Raw genomic sequence first — 22,127 nt, forward strand, 5'->3', positions numbered from 1 at the left:
ATAGTGTCCCAGCGGAGAGCGGTTCACAGTCAACTAAAACAGCCCCATCCCCTACATCCCTTCCAGAGGGACCAAGCATAGGTCCACAATCCAATGAGGAACTGATGTCTCCAGCATCAAGGGAACAGTTCCAGACCGAACAGGAAGCAGATGAAAGCCTCCAGAGAGCTTGGACGGCAGCACGGAGCAACCCACCGCCTCTCAGCTCTTCTAATCGATCCAGGTTTGTTGTAGAAAGAGGACTTTTGTACAAGGAAACTCTTTATGGTGGACACCAGGAAGACTGGCATCCTCAGAGACAGTTGGTAGTTCCAACTAAATACCGGGCCAAGCTCTTGAGCTTAGCCCACGATCACCCTAGTGGCCATGCTGGGGTGAACAGGACCAAAGACTGTTTGGGGGGGTCATTCCACTGGGAGGGAATGGGCAAGAATGTTTCTACCTATGTCCGGTCTTGTGAAGTATGCCAAAGAGTGGGAAAATCCCAAGACCAGGTCAAAGCCCCTCTCCAGCCACTCCCCATCATTGAAGTACCATTTCAGCGAGCAGCTGTGGATATTCTGGGTCCTTTTCCAAAAAAGACACCCAGAGGAAAGCAGTACATACTGACTTTCATGGATTTTGCCACCCGATGGCCGGAAGCAGTAGCTCTAAGCAACACCAGGGCTAAAAGTGTGTGCCAGGCAGTAGCAGACATTTTTGCCAGGGTAGATTGGCCCTCCGACATCCTCACAGATGCAGGGACTAATTTCCTGGCAGGAACTATGGAAAACCTTTGGGAAGCTCATGGGGTAAATCACTTGGTTGCCACTCCTTACCACCATCAAACAAATGGCCTGGTGGAGAAGTTTAATGGAACTTTGGGGGCCATGATACGTAAATTCGTAAATGAGCACTCCAATGATTGGGACCTAGTGTTGCAGCAGTTGCTCTTTGCCTACAGAGCTGTACCACATCCCAGTTTAGGGTTTTCCCCATTTGAACTTGTATAGGGCCATGAGGTTAAGGGGCCACTACAGTAGGTGAAGCAGCAATGGGAGGGGTTTACACCTTCTCCAGGAACTAACATTCTGGACTTTGTAACCAACCTACAAAACACCCTCTGAACCTCTTTAGCCCTTGCTAAAGAAAACTTACAGGATGCTCAAAGAAAGCAAAAAGCCTGGAATGATAAACATGCCAGAGAGCATTCATTCAAAGTAGGGGACCAGGTCATGGTCTTTAAGGTGCTGCAGGCCCATAAAATGGAAGCATTGTGGGAAGGGCCATTCACTGTCCAGGAACGCCTGGGAGCTGTTAATTATCTCATAGCATTCCCCTCCTCCATCCAAAAGCCTAAGGTGGACCATATTAATTCTCTAAAGCCCTTTTATTCCAGAGAATTAAAGGTTTGTCAGTTTACAGCCCAGGGAGGAGACGATGCTGAGTGGCCTGAAGGTGTCTACTATGAAGGGAAAAGTGCTGGTGGTGTGGAAGAGGTGAACCTCTCCATGACCCTGGGGCGTATGCAGCGACAGCAGATCAAGGAGCTGTGCACTAGCTACGCGCCGACATTCTCAGCCACCCCAGGACTGACTGAACGGGCATACCACTCCATTGACACAGGTAAAGCTCACTCAATTAAAGTCCAACCTTACCAGGTGTCTCCTCAAGCTAAAACTGCTATAGAAAGGGAGATCCAGGATATGTTACAGATGGGTGTAATCCGCCCCTCTGGAAGTGCATGGGCATCTCCAGTGGTTCTAGTTCCCAAACCAGATGGGGAAATACGTTTTTGCGTGAACTACCGTAAGCTAAATACTGTAACTCGCCCAGACAACTATCCAATGCAACGCACAGATGAACTATTAGAGAAACTGGGACGGGCCCAGTTCATCTCTACCTTGGACTTAACCAAGGGGTACTGGCAGGTACCACTAGATGAATCCGCCAAGGAAAGGTCAGCCTTCACCACACATCTCGGGCTGTATGAATTTAACGTCCTCCCTTTCGGGCTGCAAAATGCACCTGCCACCTTCCAAAGACTTATAGATGGTCTCCTAGTGGGATTAGGAGAATATGCAGTCGCCTACCTTGACGATGTGGCCATATTTTCGGATTCCTGGGCAGAACACATGGAACATCTAAAAAAAGTCCTTGAGCGCATAAGGGAGGCAGGACTAACTGTTAAGGCTAAGAAGTGTCAAATAGGCCTAAACAGAGTGACTTACCTTGGACACCAGGTGGGTCAAAGAACTATCAGCCCCCTACAGGCCAAAGTGGATGCTATCCAAAAGTGGCCTGTCCCAAAGTCAAAGAAACAGGTTCAATCCTTCTTAGGCTTGGCCGATTATTACAGACGATTTGTACCGCAATACAGCCAAATCGCCGCCCCACTGACAGACCTAACCAAAAAGAAACAGCCAAATGCTGTTCAGTGGACCGAAGAGTGTCAGAAGGCCTTTAACCACCTTAAAGCGACACTCATGTCTGACCCTGTACTAAGGGCCCCAGACTTTGACAAACTGTTCCTAGTAACCACAGATGCGTCCGAGCGTGCTGTGGAAGCAGTTTTAATGCAGAAAGGACCGGATCAAGAGTTCCACCCTGTAGTGTTTCTCAGCAAAAAACTGTCTGAGAGGGAAAGTAACTGGTCGGTCAGTGAAAAAGAATGTTACGCCATTGTCTATGCCCTGGAAAAGCTATGCCCATACGTTTGGGGACGGCATTTCCACCTGCAAACTGACTATGCTGCGCTACAGTGGCTTCATACTGCCATGGGAAATAACAAAAAACTTATTCGGTGGAGTTTAGCTCTCGAAGATTTTGATTTTGACATCCAACACATCTCAGGAGCGTCTAACAAAGTGGCTGATGCACTCTCCCATGAAAGTTTCCCAGAATCAACGGATTAAAATCGTCCTTGAGATGTGGAAAATATTGTTAGTCTTTATGTACTTGGTAGTATATTTAGACGTACATTTGTCTTATTAACTCTGTTTTTCCTAGAGCTCCAGGAAGAATTCCCATCCAGCGTTTCACCTGAGCTGAGATTTGGGGTGTGTGTCATAAATATAAAGGGAAGGGTAAACCCTTAAAATCCCTCCTGGCCAGAGGAAAAATCCTCTCACCTGTAAAGGGTTAAGAAGCTAAAGGTAACCTCGCTGGCACCTGACCAAAATGACCAATGAGGAGACAACATACTTTCAAAAGCTGGGAGGAGGGAGAAAAACAAAGGGTCTGGGTCTGTCTGTATGCTGTTTTTGTTGGGGACAGAACAGGAAAGGAGTCTTAAAACTTTTAGTAAGTAATCTAGCTAGGAATGTGTTAGATTATGATTTCTTTAAATGGCTGAGAAAAGAACTGTGCTGAATAGAATGACTATTCCTGTCTGTGTGTCTTTTTGTAACTTAAGGTTTTGCCTAGAGGGATTCTCTATGTTTTGAATCTAATTACCCTGAAAGGTATCTACCATCCTGATTTTACAGAGGTGATTCCTTTACTTCTATTAAAAGTCTTCTTGTAAGAAAACGGAATGCTTTTTCATTGTTCTAAGATCCAAGGGTTTGGGTCTGTGGTCACCTATGCAAATTGGTGCGGATTTTTACCAAACCTTCCACAGGAAGTGCAGTGCAAGGGTTGGGAGGATTTTGGGGGGGAAAGACGTGTCCAAACTACGTTTCCCAGTAAACCCAGTTAAAGTTTGGTTGTGGCAGTGGAAATCCAGGGGCAAAGGATAAAATTAATTTGTACCTTGCAGAAGTTTTAACCTAAGCTGGTAAAAGTAAGCTTAGGAGGTTTTAGTCTGCAGAAGAGAGGAATGAGGGGGGATTTGATAGCTGCTTTCAACTACCTGAGAGGTGGTTCCAAAGAGGATGGTTCTAGACTATTCTCAGTGGTAGAAGAGGACAGGACAAGGAGTAATGGTCTCAAGTTGCAGTGGGGGAGGTTTAGGTTGGATATTAGGAAAAACTTTTTCACTAGGAGGGTGGTGAAACACTGGAATGAGTTACCTAGGGAGGTGGTAGAATCTCCTTCCTTAGAAGTTTTTAAGGTCAGGCTTGACAAAGCCCTGGCTGGGATGATTAAATTGGGGATTGGTACTGCTTTGAGCAGGGGGTTGGACTAGATGACTTCCTGAGGTCCCTTCCAACCCTGATATTTTATGATTCTATGATTTTCATGCAGGTCCCCATATCTGTACCCTAGAGTTCAGAGTGGGGAAGGAACCTTGACAGCTTGTTCAGGGCAAGCCTCTGGTGGGCCGCGAGATGCTTTGTTTATCTGAACGTCTGCAGGTACAGCTGCTCGCAGCTCCCAGTGGCCGTGGTTCACTGTTCCCAGTCAATGGAAGCTGCACAGCTCCCCAGAAAGCACATATCTGCCAAGTATGTGCTCCTCCTGTTCAGGCACTTGGTCTTAGGCAAAAATCTTGCTCAGCTCCTCATAGTATGGACATGCACTTGGCACATCACCAGAGCCCTCGTTCTTCTTGCTACTTTTATACTTCTGCTGCCATTCTTTGACTTTATCATATTAATGTTCCTGGAACTCAACCCAGCAGTATCCTTCTCTCCCATTTGCTGCACTAGCTGCTGGTAACTTTTGGCATCCTGGTGACTACTACAAAGATGAGAATGGACATGATCCTCTGCCCAGAGAGAGGGGAAGTCCAAGACCTTAGCATAGGACCATGCTCAGGGCATGGCTGTGGCAATGGCCTCAGGATCCATGTACTTGCACTGAGCTCTAGTTGCAAATGCATGCTGTTAATAGTTCCACATTTAACTGCCCTGTGTTCTGCTTTCAAAACATGTGCACAAGGCAAAGCATCCCTGATTCTGGGTCCCCTGGTGATGGAGACATTGGTTAGAGGAAGCTCTCTCGCTGTTCATGACAAACCAAAAGTCACTCCACTCTCCCTCCAACCCATCTGAAAGTCTCTCGGCTTTACTCTCACATATTTTGTGAAAAACTCAAAAAGCACTAACAACATGAGTCAGACGTCTCCCAGAAGCATCAAGCCCTGTCATGAGACACCTACAACTTCCTTTCAGGCTTGTAGGTGCACAGTCAGTTTACATCTACACTTGGAGCCAGGGGTCTGATTCCCAGCTCACATAGACATACTCACACTAGCTCAATGAGAGCTATGTGAGCTGGGAATCGCACCCTTAGTTCCAAGTGTAGATGCAGCCTTTGTGCCAAGGACATTAAGCCACTAGTTCACCTTTCAGCATAACCCATTGTCATCTCCTCTTTAGCCAGTTCCTTACCCACCTTACAATTCTTATACTAATCCCCATCTTTTCTAATGTAATTAATCATTTCTCTTGTGGTACCGTGTCAAATGCTAAACGGAGTCTAAATATATTAGATCTACTGCATTTCCCTTATCTAAAAAATAGTTATCTTCTCAAAAAAATATCAGTGTAGTCTAGCACAATCTACCTTTGATAAACCCATGTTGTATAACATCCCCTTTCCCGTTCACCTCCATGAGTGTAAGTGTTCTTTCCTTCAACACTTATTCTAAAAAATGGAACACTATTGAGGTCAGAGTAACAGAGCTGTAGATGCCCAGATCACTATTCTCCCGCTCCCCTTACAACATTGGCTATTCTCCATTGATATGGCACTGTAGCAGGGTGGTCACCCGCTCCGGCCTTGAAGGGCTTGAAATCAGCCCTGGGAGAGGGCTGAAGCTGCGAGAGGGTTGCTGCTAGGGAAAGCAGCAAGCCTCGGCTGATTGGGGAAACAGCCACAGCTGCGGCCACGCCCCAATCTAGGCCCAGCTGGCCCTTATAAGAGGGCTGGGGCCAGACGCCAACAGTCAGTCTCTCTCTCGATGTTGAGGGGGATGGGCCTGACTGCTGGGAGCTGAGCAGGGTACCTAAAGTGGAGCCGGGCTGGGGAAAGGCCAGAGGAGCTGGGGAGCTCCGGCCTGAGAAACCCCCAGGCTGTAGGCCTTGATGAAGGCCTAGGAAAAGGGTACTGGGGTTGCAGAGGACAGCCCAAGGGTAGGCAGAAGCAGCAGGTCCAAAACCCACTTGCCTGTGATGAGTGGCAATCATACTGCAGTCCACCCCAGTGAACGGGGCTAGATTCGGACTGGGAGTAGCCAAAGACTGAGGCGAGGTGGGGGTAGAGGGTGGGGGTTCCCCTGGGAGGGGAGACCGAGACTGAGGCGGTACTGCCAGGGGGGCAGAACCCTAAGCTAGAAGGGGCACCGGGGTTTGGAAGGGACTCGGGGCCCAGCGGCAAGTGGGACACCGGCCTGCAGAGGGCACTCAGGAGGCTGGAAACAGTAATTCACTGGACGACCATCAGGAGGTGCCGCAGGGGTGAGTCCCGCACGGCCATAGGCACCACTCCACAGAGACAGATCTGACAGAATTGCTTAAAGAGGGTGCCTTTAGTATCTCCAGTTACCCCTTTGCTAACTTTGGAGTCTATCACCCTCAGGTATATTACCAAAAGGCAGAGATAAGGCTCTATTCCAGGGGGCTAAGAGCCAGCCAAGCACATATCCTGGGCTGTTATTTATCCAGATGGACCCCCCTTAGAGATGTTGCTTGAATGGAGAGGAATGACCATTTATAAGGGCTGCCCTGGAAAGTAGAGCTGGTCAGAAATTTTCTCATGAAACTTAGTTTAATTCAAGAACGCTGATTTGCTGGACTGAAACATTTCCCTGAATGTATTAGAGATTCTACTAAACTTCTGCCAGGGTCCACAGCTCCTCAGAATGGTGCCTGCCAGCCCTGGACTGCTGACTAGTATCGGGTCTTAGGGGACTTGTAGTCTCGCTGCTCCATGGCTCTGGGTGACACCTGCCATGCAGACTGCCCCAGGATCAGTGGCCCTGGTGCTGCAGTCTTGAGGCTAACCCAGGAGTCAAATCCCTGGTGTCCCTGACCCTGGGACAAGTCTAAACGGCAGGACTGCATCAGACTCCCAGACTCTGAGAGCCCCAGAAGCTGTTCAGTGAAATCGAATGTCAAAAATGTCAATTTCACTCAGCAGCTGCCAGTCTGGGGAGCAAATATCTTTCTGGAAACATCATGTGACTCCTTCCAAGTCCTCCCTCCTTTCCCTTCCCATTGTCTCTCCTCTTTTGAAGAGCCCTGTGTCTGACTGTCCTTTCCTCTCTGCATTGTTGTCATCTATCACCTATTCAGCTCCTCCCTGTCAGTCTTCCTCTTATTTTGACTCCTGGCTCCTTCTTCGTCTCCTAACAATCTCCCACACTCATCATCATCAGTAACTTCAACTTCTATGTTGCTGATCCATCTGACCCCTTAGCCACTCAGCTTCTCATTCTCACCTCTTCATTCAACCTGCAAACCCAGTTCAACTCTTCCACTCCCCAAAAGGCCCATTTCACCAAACACTACTCTCTCCATTACTGAGTTCTCCCCTCCCTGACCATCCCCTGGTCTCTTTCACCATCCGCAACTGTCATTCCGTAAGGTCTTGCCACCCGGTCATTCTGTGACTTTGAGTCCATCAATGCAGATTACTTCTCTTCTCTCAGCCCTCTGCTCCCTTTCTTCAATTGACAATGTCATTGAATCTTTCAATTCTCTTGGCACCCCTCCCCCGGCCCCAACAGAGACCTGGCTCAGACCTGCCATGGCATATGAAGTTATGAGATTGTGTTGCATGGTTGTCAATAAAACATGATATAAATTGGGGAATCGGCCAGATATTAGCTCCACAGAGACAACAGCAAGGAAAGTAACCAATGCCCGGGTGGGTATCAAACAACAATCAACAGCCATTGTCCAGCAAGGGAGTTACAATTCAATCACTCACCTGCATAAGGCCACACAAGAGGAATTGTTCAATCTTGCCTGGTGATTCAGCAATGCCCACCAGACAAGAAGACTTTTAATAGAAGTAAAGGAATCACCTCTGTAAAATCAGGATGGTAGATACCTTACAGGGTAATTCGATTCAAAACATAGAGAATCCCTCTAGGCAAAACCTTAAGTTACAAAAAAGACACACAGACAGGAATAGTCATTCTATTCAGCAAAGTTCTTTTCTCAGCCATTTAAAGAATTCATAATCTAACACATACCTAGCTAGATTACTTACTAAAAGTTCTAAGACTCCATTCCTGTTCTGTCCCTAGCAAAAGCAGCCTACAGACAGACCCAGACCCTTTGTTTTTCTCCCTCCTCCCAGCTTTTGAAAGTATCTTGTCTCCTCATTGGTCATTTTGGTCAGGTGCCAGCGAGGTTACCTTTAGCTTCTTAACCCTTTACAGGTGAGAGAATTTTTCCTCTGGCCAGGAGGGATTTTAAAGGGTTTACCCTTCCCTTTATATTTATGACACCAAGTAACAAAAGACCCCCAAACCCAGAAGACGCTGCAGCAGCTGTTAGGTCCCAAGATATTCTGGCAGGAGCTATTACACCTTGTCCACTCAGTGCCGTGTGTCAGACACTTAGGGAGAGAGAAGACACTGCAAAGCGTAGCCCTCCAGTTTTTTTGGCCAGACATCCACAAGGTTTTTGTGCAATTTCGGTGCCTCAAGCCCTGGGTGCCAGCTGACAGGGCCCAACAGGATGCCCAAGGCACCCCTGATCCCAATTCCCATAATGAGAATATGGTTTAAGTGGGTAGGAATGGGCCTGGTGGGACCCCTGAAAAAGAGTGGGTCTGGGTTCCGGTATATACTGGTGATTGTAGACCATGCCACCCGGTATCTGGAGGCAATTCCATTGTGCACGACAAAGGCACCTGTTAGAATACTGGCTTGTTTGTCAGCCTGAGATTTTTGGGTTTGACTTTTTGATACTCTTATACTAATATGTGTGAAGAACAGTGAAGAAGGACACTGTGTTGCATTTTCCACAACCAGATGGGGCTTTTAACACAATGAGAAGAGATAAGGGATAGAGCAGTTAAAGTGTTACAGGGCATGGTGTGAGTGCTATATATAAGCATAACTGAACGGCTGCTTGGCTCCTTTCTCAAGCCAAGGACAAGCAATCAGTTAGGAGGGGCAAAGGGGGATGGGGTAGGGGAGGCATAAGAAACACTAAAAGCCAAAGAAAAGCCTGCCTTGGCCAGAACACAACCTCACTCCTTACCCCTCACGTGGGATACAAAAGAGGTGGGACAATGACCCTTGACTCACGACCATCCAAAATGGAACATGACCGTAAGTTGTATGGGGTGTGACTAGGGGTGTGCATTGCAGGTATATTTGAGCCTGCTAAGAAGGAGGAGGTGGGAGAAATGGGAAATGGCAAATGGGAATGGGGACACAGGCAAGGCTCTGCAGTGTCAGAGCTGGGAACAGAACACTGGGGAAACAGACTCTGCGGGCGTGTAGAGCTATGGATATGTTTACTTGGAACTAACCCCAATAAACATCTTATTGCCTGCACTTCGGACATCTGGTCTTCTGCTTTCTGTCTGAATGACAAGAACCAGGGGAGGGGGTGAAGGGAAAGCCCTCTTAACAGCACCTGCCATAGTGTGCAAGCTAATGAAGGTCTTCATCAGGGTCAGAATCCCAAAGAAAATCCTCATGGATGGAGGGTCCAAACTCTTGTCTCAGCTGATGAAAGAGTCGTGTGAATTACTGAAAATCAGTCTACCATCCACAGACCGACAGGCTGGTGGAATGATTCAACAGCAGCCTGAAATTCATGCTAAGGAAATGCATTGACTCTGACCCATGACACTGGGATAGGCTATTACTGGTGTTGTTATTCGCCATAGGTGAGGTACCCTAAGCCTCTATGGGTTTTTCCCCTTTTGAGCTCCTGCACAGGTGGCAGCGCAGGGGGATTCTGGACCTCCTACAGGAAACTTGGGAGGAGCAAGAGGCCTGGGTCATAGGCTTGTTAGCATATATACGGCAACTGTTGGAACAACTCAAGCCACTGGCGGGAGGGTTTACCAGGGAGAAGCTACTGAGAACCCAAAGAACTGAAGAACGCCCATACCAGTGGTTCTAAAACTTTTGTACTGGTGACCCCTTTCACACAGCAAGCCTCTGAGTGCGACCCCCCCTTATAAATTAAAAACAATTTTTTATATATTTAACGCCATTATAAATGCTGGAGGCAAAGCAGGGTTTAGGGTGGAGGCTGACAGCTTGTGACCCCCCCATGTAATAACCTTGCGACCCTCTGAGGGGTCCCGACCCCCAGTTGGAGAACCCCTGGCCTATACAATCTGGGACCCAACTGCAGATGTTTGAGCCAAGTGACCAGATATTACTGTTACTCTCATCCTTGGAATCTAAGCTTCTGGCCTGGTGGCAAAAGCCATTTGAGGTGGTCCAGGGTAGGTCTCGTGAACTACAAAATCCACCAGCCAAGGCAACGGAAGGACACACCACAGAAGGTTGTTTAACACAACAACCTCCTGAAGACCTAGAAAGCCTGGGAAAGTTTGATACCCCCAGAACCAGACTGGGACCTGAGGCATTGACCCTCCCTCTGTGCCAGAGGGGCCGGAACTCAGCCCGGAACAACAAGCCCAACTTAGTGAACTGTCCCTGAGCCTTCCCTGCGATAGTCTCAATATCTAAGTTCCCTCTAAGCTGCACAGCCACGCAGCTTGTTATCAAGGGCCATGCAGGCAAGGAGAGGTGCTCTCCCTCGACCCCAGGGTGCTGCGGAGAGAGAGGGCTGGGGGGAGTCCTCTCTCCCCATTGCAGCCCCAGGGCAGCCTGAAACCCAGCCCCCTCATCCCCAGCCCCACCCCAGAGCCCACATCCCCAGCTGGAGCCCTCACCTCCCGCACCCCAACCCTCTGCCCCAGCCTGAGCCCCTCCAAACACTCCAAACCCCTTGGCTCCACCCCCACCACACATCACCTCCGTATTGGTGCACATAACAAAATTCATTCTGCGTATGGACGTAAAAAAATAGAGGAACATTGCTCAACATGGCCACAGAGGATAAGCCTGACTCACTGTCACATCACCACCACTCCGGGAAAGAAGGCACAGGACCACCATTGCCCCTTGACAAAGAAAATGTGAAGAGTAGTAGCTTTCCCTCTCAGACAGCTTTGCACTAGAATAGATGGGGTAGGGTATCTCATGGATAGGGAAGGATATGGTCCTCATAGACATTAAGGTCAGAAGGGACCATTATGATCATCTAGTCTGACCTCCTGCACAGTGCAGGCCACCGAATCTCACCCAGCCACTCCTGCAATAAACCTCTCACCTATGTCTGAGCTATTGAAGTCCTCAAATCATGGTTTAAAGACTTCAAGGTGCAGAGAATCCTCCAGCAAGTGACCCGTGCCCCATGCTACAGAGGAAGGTGAAAAAACCCCAGGGCCTCTTCCAATCTGCCCTGGAGGAAAATTCCTTCCCGACCCCAAATACGGCGATCAGCTGAACCCTGAGCATGTGGGCAAGATTCACCAGCCAGATACCCAGGAAAGAATTCTCTGAAGTAACTCAGATCCCACCCCATCTAACATCCCATCACAGGCCATTGGGCCTATTTACCATGAACAGTTAAAGATCAATTAATTGCCAAAATCATGTTATCCCATCATACCATCTCCTCCATAAACTTATCAAGTTTAATCTTGAAGCCAGATAGGTCTTTTGCCCCTACTGCTTCCCTTGGAAGACTATTCCAGAACTTCACTCCTCTGATGGTTATAAACCTTCATCTAATTTCAAGTCCTGAAGAGTGTTCCATCTCTAAAAGAGATCATAGCCATCCACAACCTCTTCATATCTCATTCTCTCCAGCTCCACACTCTAGCACTCCATAAGGTTTTGCACTGGAGTGTAAGTGTGATGAAGTTGGGGTATGTATTGCTTGTGATAGCTGTTGGAGATGGAGGTAAAAGCCAAATGGAGCACTGGAGTATCTTATTGACAGTGTGTAGGCAACAAGAAGGTGGAAAGGAGTGCACAAGTCTTTCCCTTTAACTTCTTATTTCCATGCTTTAAGATTTTTGGTGAATGGGGAGTGGTCCTGCCACAGTCTTAATGTCTGTCACTTTTATGGTGGATCATTCAGCCATTTGTGAGCTATGAAAATCTAGGGGGGAGGGAAATCAATGTTTAAAAAATAACGCATGTGTTACTACTTAAATTATGTAGGTGTTTTTGGAGCTCAGACAACACTCACCAATGTGGCTGCTGGCACAGTCTTGGCATATCTTCATCTTCCATTTGAAAGGAACACACACTTAGATGAAGTGACTCCAGTTTACAGCAATGCTTTACACAGAATGAAAGAACAATTTGATCCATTTTGGTAAAGTAATGGTCAGTTAATTTTAGCTCAGTGTAATGATTCATTGCACTCTGCACAAATTTTTTTTCTTGAATTTCATACAAACAGTGCAACTCCTCAAGATAGGAAATAGTCTTCTCACCAACGTAACTGAACAATGACAAAATGGGTTTTTCTTCAACCCACTTTAGTAAAATTTCTTTAATTAGTGGTGAAATTTTACAGCTAAGTATTTTCTCCCAATCCTCCTTTCTCTCATCATTTAAAAGACCAAACAGGAATCGCACTGTTAATGTGGAAGAATTCCCATTGTTTGTATCCCTTTTCAACAACATCTTGACATTTTTCAGAATAGTTTCTGAATCTTCCACTGTTGTTTCTTCTTTCTGCAACACACAAGATAAAGCTGCAAAAAATTCTTGAAAACTCAAGTGAATGAAGCTGTAGACATATTCACAGCCAATGTCTTTCTGAAACATGTTCTCATTCAGAAAGAGAGAGTCAGCTGTATCTAAGCCATGCTGCTTGATTTCATCTTCCTTAAAGAGTATTTCCTGCCTCTTTACTCCATCTGCAGCCAAGGAACAAAGTCCCTTCAAGTTCATTTGTATCTGTTGCTTTGAATTCCTGCTGTGACCTTTCATCAGACTGGAGAGATAGAGCATGTAGACATCAGTGACCGTTCTTGAAGTTTGTGCAAGATCTTCACCTGCTTCCATCTGTTGTTTCAGAACAGTGCAGATGATCCAACACACAATGGGAATAAAGCACATGGTGAAGAGCATTTCACGATCTTTTACAAAGTTATAGGCTTTTATTGCTTGTTCTTCATTGTCAAAGAAGTTGGAGAAATATTCTTTTCTCTCATCTTTAGAAAATCCCAAGATCTCTGCATATGCACAACGTTCATCTCCCAACCACTGCCTGAGTGTCTCCAGAGCTGTTGGCCTTGTAGTAATTATTAAGTGGGATTTGTGAAGCACTTGTTTCCTAAATAAACTGCTCAGTATAATTTCCACTGGCTGCTTCTCACAGGGATCAAAGGAGAAATTACTTTCTGACCGATTAAAGGAAAAACTCAGTTCATCAAAACCGTCAATTATGAACAGGAGTTTTTCTGGATTCATCAGAATCTCTTTAGTTGGTGCATTTTGATCAGGACAGTTCTTGAAGATCAAATCTTCAACACATCCCTGCTCACTGACAAAGTTAAGTTCCCTACAATTTATGTAGAAAACATAATCAAACCTGCTCTGATACAGTTCTTCATTTGCCCAGTCCACCATGATCTTTCTTGCTGTCAGTGTTTTTCCAATCCCTGCAGCTCCCTGCAGCACGACAATTTGTGGTGACTGTTCATCTTTCTCAGAGTCAAATAAATTGGCTATGGTGATAGGACTAGCATGCTCAGCCATGATTTCTGCATGTCTCCGTCCCAAGGCCGTTATTTCATTTTCTCTCTGCTTTTTGTGACGATGTTCCTTTACAATGATCAGCTTTCTGTATCTGTTGTTTAGCTTCACATTCTCACCAAGACGAGCGTTCATGTCTTTTATTGCGCTGTATTTGTTTCGTATATGTTCTCTATACTTCTCTCTGTAAGCTGAGTTAGTGACATGAAGCATTAGATATTACTGTAATGCTACAATAATGCTATTTAAACAATAATACTGTAAGTTAATAGTGCATGTTTCATTATAAGATATCCTGATATAAATTAACTCCGGACCCAGTCCTTACTCACAGCAGTGGCCCCACTGAAATTAGTCTTATGAGGAAAAAAAGCATAGGCTCGTGCCCTCTGTGCATTTATATATATAAGAATCACTTCATCAGTTACTGAAATGTAGCTATATCTAGGATGAAACCTGTCAGGTGTTTAACAGTGCACAATGGCACTCTGTAACAAAGCAATGGATGACAGGTATAACTGAAACAGTAATGGGAATTTAGGAGCAAAGAACAGAACTAAATATAACTTAAAATTTGTCCAGGGCTCAGAGGTTTAAAAAAGTCCCAAAGCACCTTCTGTGACCACAAATGTTGACCTCTAGTTATTTCACCTCATTTAAAAGATGGCGTCCCTAGCAGGAGAGGGCCTTCCAGCATCATGCTGCTGCACGGGGTCAGTACTGCCTGAGACAAGAGCTCCACCTACTCACCAGCACCATGTTCTGCAGCCCCTGATTCTTTCCTGGAGATCTCCCCATGCATTTCCTCGTCCCCCATCCAACCCTGCGTAACCGGCGTGATCTGACGAGACTGCGCTCTGAGGGGTTACTTATTATTTCTACTAATAAACCCAATGTCTGGCTGACCTAGCCTAATGCTGGTAATCACTGGTAATCATGCAATGCAATTCCTTATTGAATGTCACATACCATTTGCTGATGTTTCAGGTGTTTGCTGAGGACCCAAAGCTGAAAGAGAAATTTCACATGAATGTTAGTGCAACAAAAATCACAGAGTATCACGCAGTTCAGGACATTGGGACAAGTCATTCATTCAGGGGTCTCTGCAGTAATAAGCTCCCTAGTAAACCCACGATTGAGGCAGACAAAGAGAATTTCTTTGGCGACACTGGTTCAATGACTTGTTCAAAACGTCCACCAGAAGCAATACTCTTTTTTTTAAAACCACTGGAGTAGCCACATACGGTATGTCTACACAGCAATGTAAGCCTGGGCTCAGTCTAATCTCCCTTGTGTCCATGCACCAATTGTGCTAACCTAGGCCTCAGATCTAGGGTCCCAGGACCTTGCAGGGCTGGAGGATTTGAGCCCGTGTTAAGCTGGGACCTAGGATCCAAGCCCTATTGCTTTCCTGTGTGCACAGAGCCCTGGCTTGCCTTGGGTCCTGGAAGCCCTCTGGGTGTATCCCAGAGATCCAGGTGGCAGAGGAGCAGCGCTGCAGGCAGCCAGCCCAGCAGCTGGAAGCTCCATTACTGCCTGGCCTAACATGATCCCTGCTCCTCTCCCAGTGGCAGCAGCTCCTGCTCTGGCTCCTCCTCGCTGCTGCACAGAGCTTCCCCGAACCAAGGGGCAAAGCTGCCAGGCAGGAGGCAGCTCCCAGCCACTGGTATGTTGGGAGTCTTCCCTCTCCTGGCCATGCTGAGCCGGGAGCCCTGCTGCTCCCCTTCCCTGCAGGGCAGCTGCCTGGTCCCTACTCCACTCTCTGGCCCTTGCCCCCAGCCCCTCTGGGGCTGCATGTGCAGGGCTGCCTGGGCTGCACGCACTGTCAGGGGACTGAGTGGGAGTCAGCCCCCAAAATTCCCCCACTGCCTCCCTCAGTGGTAGCAGCTCCAGCTCCTCCTTGCTGCATGGCAGTCGCTTGTTCCCACTGTGCTCTCTGGCCCTTGCTCTCGAGCCCCCTGGGGCTGCGTGTGCAGGGGTGCCCCAGCTGTGGCACGGTCAGGATGGTAAGTGGGAACCAGCCACAAACCTTCCCCGCAGCCTCCTTGTAACAGCCTGGCACTGACCTCTCACGAGTGCCCCTTCTGGTCGTGGTGCATCTTCAGTCTTTAAATAGCTCCAGTCCCGGTATCAGGCTGTAGCCCCAGGGCTCCTCCCTGGCAGCAATAGATACATCCTCTGTGCGCCCTTCTGGCCCCAGCTCTTCAGCCAGGCCACTACGTAGTTCAGATCCCCTTCTTGAGAGTTATGGCTGTCCAATTATAGGACACTTTCCCAGTGGCCTATGGGGGGCATCCAAGTCCACCCATTACTCCAAGTCCCAGCCTAGCAACCCTAAGAATAGCTGCCACATGTCGCTGTGTCCCTTTAACTAAGCTGCCAGCCAGGACCTCTCTCGCTCGCTCCCCCAGTCCCAGCTGGCACAAATCTGTCCATGGTGCTGCAGTTCCCTTTGGCCAGTCCTCTGGCTCCAGCAAGGAACTGCCGGTGTCTGGCTTTGCAGGTCCTTTTTAGACGGCCTTCCTGTGCCTTGATTGGCTGTGTCCCCTGAAGCCACTTTAGGCTGTTTGGAGGACTCCTCTACTACTCCTTTCCTGGGACAAGAGTGGCAGGATCCTGAGGCCTCCAGCAGGGGGCCTCTGGGCCTAGTGCACCCCATCACACTCCTATGGTGGTGGCGGTGGCTTTGGCTCCAGCTCTTCCTTGCCGCTGTGCAGAGCTTGCCAGGAACAAAGCTGAGAGGTGGGAGATGGCTCCCAGCTTCCAGGATGTTCAGCTTTATCCTTTCCCTGCAGGGCAGCCAATTGGTCCCACTCTACTCTCTGACCCTTGCTCCCAGGCCCCTACTGCCCTCCCTGGGGCTGCATGTTTAGAGATGCCTGGGCAGCGTGCACTGTGAGGGCAATCATAGAATCATAGAATATCAGGGTTGGAAGGGACCCCAGAAGGTCATCTAGTCCAACCCCCTGCTCGAAGCAGGACCAATTCCCAGTTAAATCATCCCAGCCAGGGCTTTGTCAAGCCTGACCTTAAAAACCTCTAAGGAAGGAGATTCTACCACCTCCCTAGGTAACGCATTCCAGTGTTTCACCACCCTCTTAGTGAAAAAGTTTTTCCTAATATCCAATCTAAACCTCCCCCACTGCAACTTGAGACCATTACTCCTCGTTCTGTCATCTGCTACCATTGAGAACAGTCTAGAGCCATCCTCTTTGGAACCCCCTTTCAGGTAGTTGAAAGCAGCTATCAAATCCCCCCTCATTCTTCTCTTCTGCAGGCTAAACAATCCCAGCTCCCTCAGCCTCTCCTCATAACTCATGTGTTCCAGTCCCCTAATCATTTTTGTTGCCCTTCGCTGGACTCTCTCCAATTTATCCACATCCTTCTTGTAGTGTGGGGCCCAAAACTGGACACAGTACTCCAGATGAGGCCTCACCAATGTCGAATAGAGGGGAACGATCACGTCCCTCGATCTGCTCGCTATGCCCCTACTTATACATCCCAAAATGCCATTGGCCTTCTTGGCAACAAGGGCACACTGCTGACTCATATCCAGCTTCTCATCCACTGCTACCCCTAGGTCCTTTTCCGCAGAACTGCTGCCTAGCCATTCGGTCCCCAGTCTGTAGCGGTGCATTGGGTTCTTCCGTCCTAAGTGCAGGACCCTGCACTTATCCTTATTGAACCTCATCAGATTTCTTTTGGCCCAATCCTCCAATTTGTCTAGGTCCTTCTGTATCCTATCCCTCCCCTCCAGCGTATCAACCACTCCTCCCAGTTTAGTATCATCCGCAAATTTGCTGAGAGTGCAATGCACACCATCCACACCATCCATCAATGAGTGGGAGCAGTCCCAAAACTTCCCCACAAACTCCAGGGATCCTTTATCTCTGCCTCCCGGGGTGCGGTGGGGGCAGGGATAAGGGATCCTTGGCGGGGTGGGGAGGTGGAGCACACTTCACCCCAAGCCCTGGGGAAACACAGCAGCAGTCCGTAGCCGGCAGCAGCCAGCCTGGGGGAGGAGGTGTTTTTCCCCTGATACCGTCATTTTATGTCAAACTTCAAAACAGACAAAAATAAATTAAAAAACCCAAACAAAAACAGCTTCATTGAATAGCCCATTTTTAAAAATTAAGAATTGCAAAGTTTCATTTAATAGTTTGGCAGCCCTGAAGACTGACATCATAATTATCCACAGACCAGGAGCACATGGGAATTTTCCTGCCAGTGTGACTTAGCCGAGAGGTGGAGAGCCCAACTCTCAGATTAGATGGTAGTTCAGTATCAAGCCTTCACAAACTGCAGTCATTCTACTGAGACAGCCACCAAAGGCTCTAATTATGCAGTTGATGTACTCATGTGTCCTTATGGGAGCCTGAATCCCATCAACAGCACCATTACAGTTAACAGATAGGGAGGGTGGGCATTAGTTTTTCCCCACAATGGAACATATTCGTAGGGCTAGAGTGCTGACTCTGGGATGGGGGGGGGGGCACCAGGCACTCAGGGATAGGGTTACTTTGACTCAGGTCTGTGCACTGCAGCGTGGAGTCTAGAACCTAGGTTCAAGCACAGGTCAGAAAATCCTTAACCTAGAGTTAAAATGCAGTGTAGGTGCTCAAACCCAGGGTTCCCTGACATGGGTCAGCTGACTCAAATCCCACGAACCCTAGGCTTACATTTCTAAGTAGACACAGCCATAGTGTTTCTTAATGATATTTGAGCACTGAGATCTGCTAATGAAAAGCCCTATATTAGAGCTGGGTATTATTATAAAAAACAAAAAAACAATCTGAAAGGGTTGGAAGCAACCCACCAAAGAACAAGACAAATAACATTAACAAAGTGGGGGTTTTCTTCTAAAAAGAAAAAAATAGAAATTTCAATACTGCTGCATTTAGTCATCCCCAATTTTGGCAGGGGTCTCACTGCAAGCCCAGAGAAGTGGTTTGGAAGCTTTTTCAGTCCTATAATTAAAGGGGCATTAGTTCTGAAGATATCTTTTCTTGCAACTGTATATCAGAAGCTTCAGTTGAACAAAAAACACTTTAAACACTCAAGCCTTCTTTATATATAATAAGCAGGACAGAATTTTTTTTAATAGACCAATTTCCGCCCACAGGTAAGCAGCTCAAGAGGGTAAATTTATTATGATACTTCCTAAAACTTATTTTTGGGCTGTCACATGGCATGAGGAATTTAATCCACAAATAATATTTTATAGAAATTTTTAATACCTGAAAACAGGGAGCCTGATTCACCACTGTCCTGCACCTTGGGTAGCCATTTATACCTGTGCAAAGCATACCACATCATCAGCCTTGATATGGCTTATTTGTGCCTCTTTGAGGATACCGGAGGGCCATCGAGCCATCGTAAGCAGCCTCCTGGGGATTTCCAGTGTGTGGGGGAATCCTTAGGGAGAGGGACAGGGAAGGCCGATGTAACCAGCAGTACCACACTGCACATCAGCGTAGGAGCGGTGCTGGGGGCGTGGCTGGGGAAAGAGCGTGTGCCTTGCCAGCTGCCTGAATGGATCCTTATGGCTCCGCTGCCAGAATGAGCTACTGTAAAACCACCTTTGTCTTCCCGCCATCAGCTGCATCAGGTGCTGCTCTAGCACAGCTGAGGACTGAGCCCAGTGAGTGCAAAGGGGTTACAAATAACTACCAAATCAGAAATCTCCACTCAGCGTATACTGAATGGAGCATTGAGCATCCACTGAGTGCTCATTTTACGCAGAGATTAATGGCTACACAAAGTATAAAGCAGTTTACAATCAGGCCCATTAGTGTGCTCCTAACACCACATCCTCCTGGAATGTTGTGTGGCTAACACAATGCTATTATTTCTGGATGTGATAGAATTTTCATCCTTAGCCCCTGTTTTCAGGTGCTTAAAGAGAAATTATTGAACAGTAACTGGGGGTTGTTCAAGCGTGTTCCTGCAAAGGAACTGTGCTGTGAGCTTCCAAAATCCTCTAAAGAGCAATATTCACTGGGGCCACTCCTCTCTTTCCCTCCCTCATGCAGGGTTCCTAGGGCATAAAGTGGGGAGTGTCCCCCACTGCTCTTCCACTAATTCAGGAATACTTAACCTACGACTCTAAAGAAGTGAGGTGGGTGGGGACTGTGAATTCGCAGAGGGAACTAGTTACTGATAGGTAACTTCTCCTTCTTCTTCAGGGTGCCTCAACCCATTCCCACCCGTGCGCATTTAGCGAGCGGTACAACCCCAGGAATCAGGGCTGAGGAGTTCCAGGTCAACAATGTGCAGCAGCTCTGGATGAGGCTACAACTACATTGCATACAGCAGCTCTGGGTCTCAGATTAAGATTATTAGTAACAACTGCAACCTTGCTCTTCCAAATCAGATTTCAGTTGAAGGGAAAAAACGGCCTCAGGCATGTACAGATTTTCAGATAGCAGCCTTGTAAACTCGCTAATGAATTCAGTAAGAAAGCAGGTTATGGAAATTGCCTTAGGTCTAGTTGAGTAAACGCCAATATTTTCAGGGGGCTGAATGCCTGCCAAGTCATAACAATTGTGACACAGAGTCTGATTTCATTTGGACCACCTTTGAGCAGTGATGGACTGGTTTCAGCCTTTCTGATAGGATCTTCTGTGGCAAAGTGGCCTAGTGGCTAGATCTCTGGCCTTACAGACTGAAAGACCAGCTAGGAGTGTGAGTGTAGGGGGACCTGGACCCTCCTTCTCTACTGAGTCGCAGCCCAGGGCCCTGTGTAGATCAACCCTCTAAACAGGGGAGATGGGTCTCCCTCCTGGTGAGGAGTTGAGACCCGCTTCCCTGGGCTACTTCCTACAAGTCTCTTCAGTGTGGGGTATGGCCCCACTAGTCCAATTGCCCTGAGTGCTGGGGCTTGTTTGCAGCCTCCCCTTGGCAGGGGAGCCCTTACTTGCCTCAAGTGGCTGTGCTGGCTGGCAGGTTGCTGATCCACCGCTTCCGGCAGGCAGACAGAGAGCTCCTGCCTCCTTGTCAGTTATCATGCTTAGTCCCCAACTGAGCCAGGCTCCCTTCTTTTCTCCCCCTCTCCAGGCCTGGCATTGGACGCAGGTATAGTGGGGTGGGGCTAGCTGAACCCAAAGATTTTCTTTAACCCCCACTGTGCCAGATGGCAATTTCTCTGCTTTGCATCCTCACACCATGATAGTCAAAAAAGCATGAATGGCCATAAATAAAAGGAAACAGGAAGGCAAGAAATGAACCAATATGGCTAAACAGCAAGTTGAGAAAGATTACTGGAGCCAAACAGACACCCTTCTGAAAATGGAAACCCACCCTAGTGAAGCATAAGGACCCAGGAATGCACATAATGGATCAGACCCAAGGCCCATGTAGTCCAGTTTCCTGTCTCCAAAGGAGGCCAGATCCAGATGTTTCAGAGGAGAGTACAATAACCATGAAGTAAGCAGATGTGGGCTCCTCTGCCCTTCATGAAGGGCTCCTCCTGGTTCCTAGTAGAGATTGATTTAAACCAGGAAGTATGAGGCTTTATATCCCTTCCAAAACTCATTTTCTATCATTAACTACAACACTGGATATTCCTGTTATCCATATAAACATCCCATCTTTCTGTGAATCTTACTAAATTCTTGGCAATAAGTTCCACAGTCGAATTAAAGATCATGCTCGCACCAAACTAATCTCCACAGTGGATCAATCAGTTCAGGATAATGACCTGGGAATCTATTGGAAGAAGAAAGGCCCTGACAAACAGGGAATGATATGGCTGATCAGCTAACCTGGGTGAGAGCCCTGACTTGCACTCCCTGGATTTCCAAGGTCTTCCTAAAGCTACAGTAACCATAGTTACCCAAGAGCAAGCTAAGCACTGGGAACCAGAAACCATGGTAGTCACTCCTGAAGACAGGATCCTCTCAAAACACCCTGGTCTTTGCCTATGAAGACTTTGCAGAGGCACATCTAAAAGGACCTAATGGTGTCCAAGCTTTATCAATACATAGAGGACCCTGTTACCCATCCTATCACATCTGAGAAACTGGCAAAAGGATGAACAACCAGAGACCATGTTCAATCTAAGAGAGAGGATTTTTTATGCAGACTAACCCTGACCTACAGCCATGAATGAAACCACATTCCCCAGCATGTGGTATCCATGTCCTACTGTGGGATTATGCTACTCCATGCACATAGTGAGACATGCTGAGGACATCCCTGCCCCCAGACCATGTATGATCATCTGAAACAGAGTCCTTCTGACCGGAGTAAGAAAGTAGCTAGCTGTGTCCAGGGAAGCCTCAGCTGCATTAAGTTCCAGCCTGCACAACCTACACACCGTGCACCCCACAGGGCTAGGGAATCTCCTTCCCCATGTCAGACATTCAAACTCCCAGAGACCCGTTCCTCCCAATGAAATCCGTATATGCTCACAATAACCTGCCCCAGTTCTCAGAGCGGGAGGAAGGTTTACCGGACAATGATACAGCTCATACAACAGCCACACTACCACTCAATC

General features: G+C 47.6%; 1 protein-coding gene across 1 annotated transcript in view; it reads right to left on the reverse strand.

Annotated features, from left to right (window-relative positions):
- LOC140913584 (NACHT, LRR and PYD domains-containing protein 12-like) overlaps window positions 1-22,127 on the reverse strand; it is a 182,259-nt gene that overhangs the window by 119,858 nt on the left and 40,274 nt on the right. The window contains exons 3-4 of the mRNA XM_073350311.1: window positions 14,600-14,638; window positions 12,111-13,821 (exon numbers count right to left, since the gene is read on the reverse strand). Coding sequence (XP_073206412.1) covers window positions 12,111-13,821; window positions 14,600-14,638 — 1,750 coding nt within the window. The remainder of the gene's footprint in view (window positions 1-12,110; window positions 13,822-14,599; window positions 14,639-22,127) is intronic.

Source organism: Lepidochelys kempii, chromosome 6 (assembly GCF_965140265.1).
Source record: "Lepidochelys kempii isolate rLepKem1 chromosome 6, rLepKem1.hap2, whole genome shotgun sequence".
Classification (NCBI taxonomy): domain Eukaryota; kingdom Metazoa; phylum Chordata; order Testudines; family Cheloniidae; genus Lepidochelys; species Lepidochelys kempii.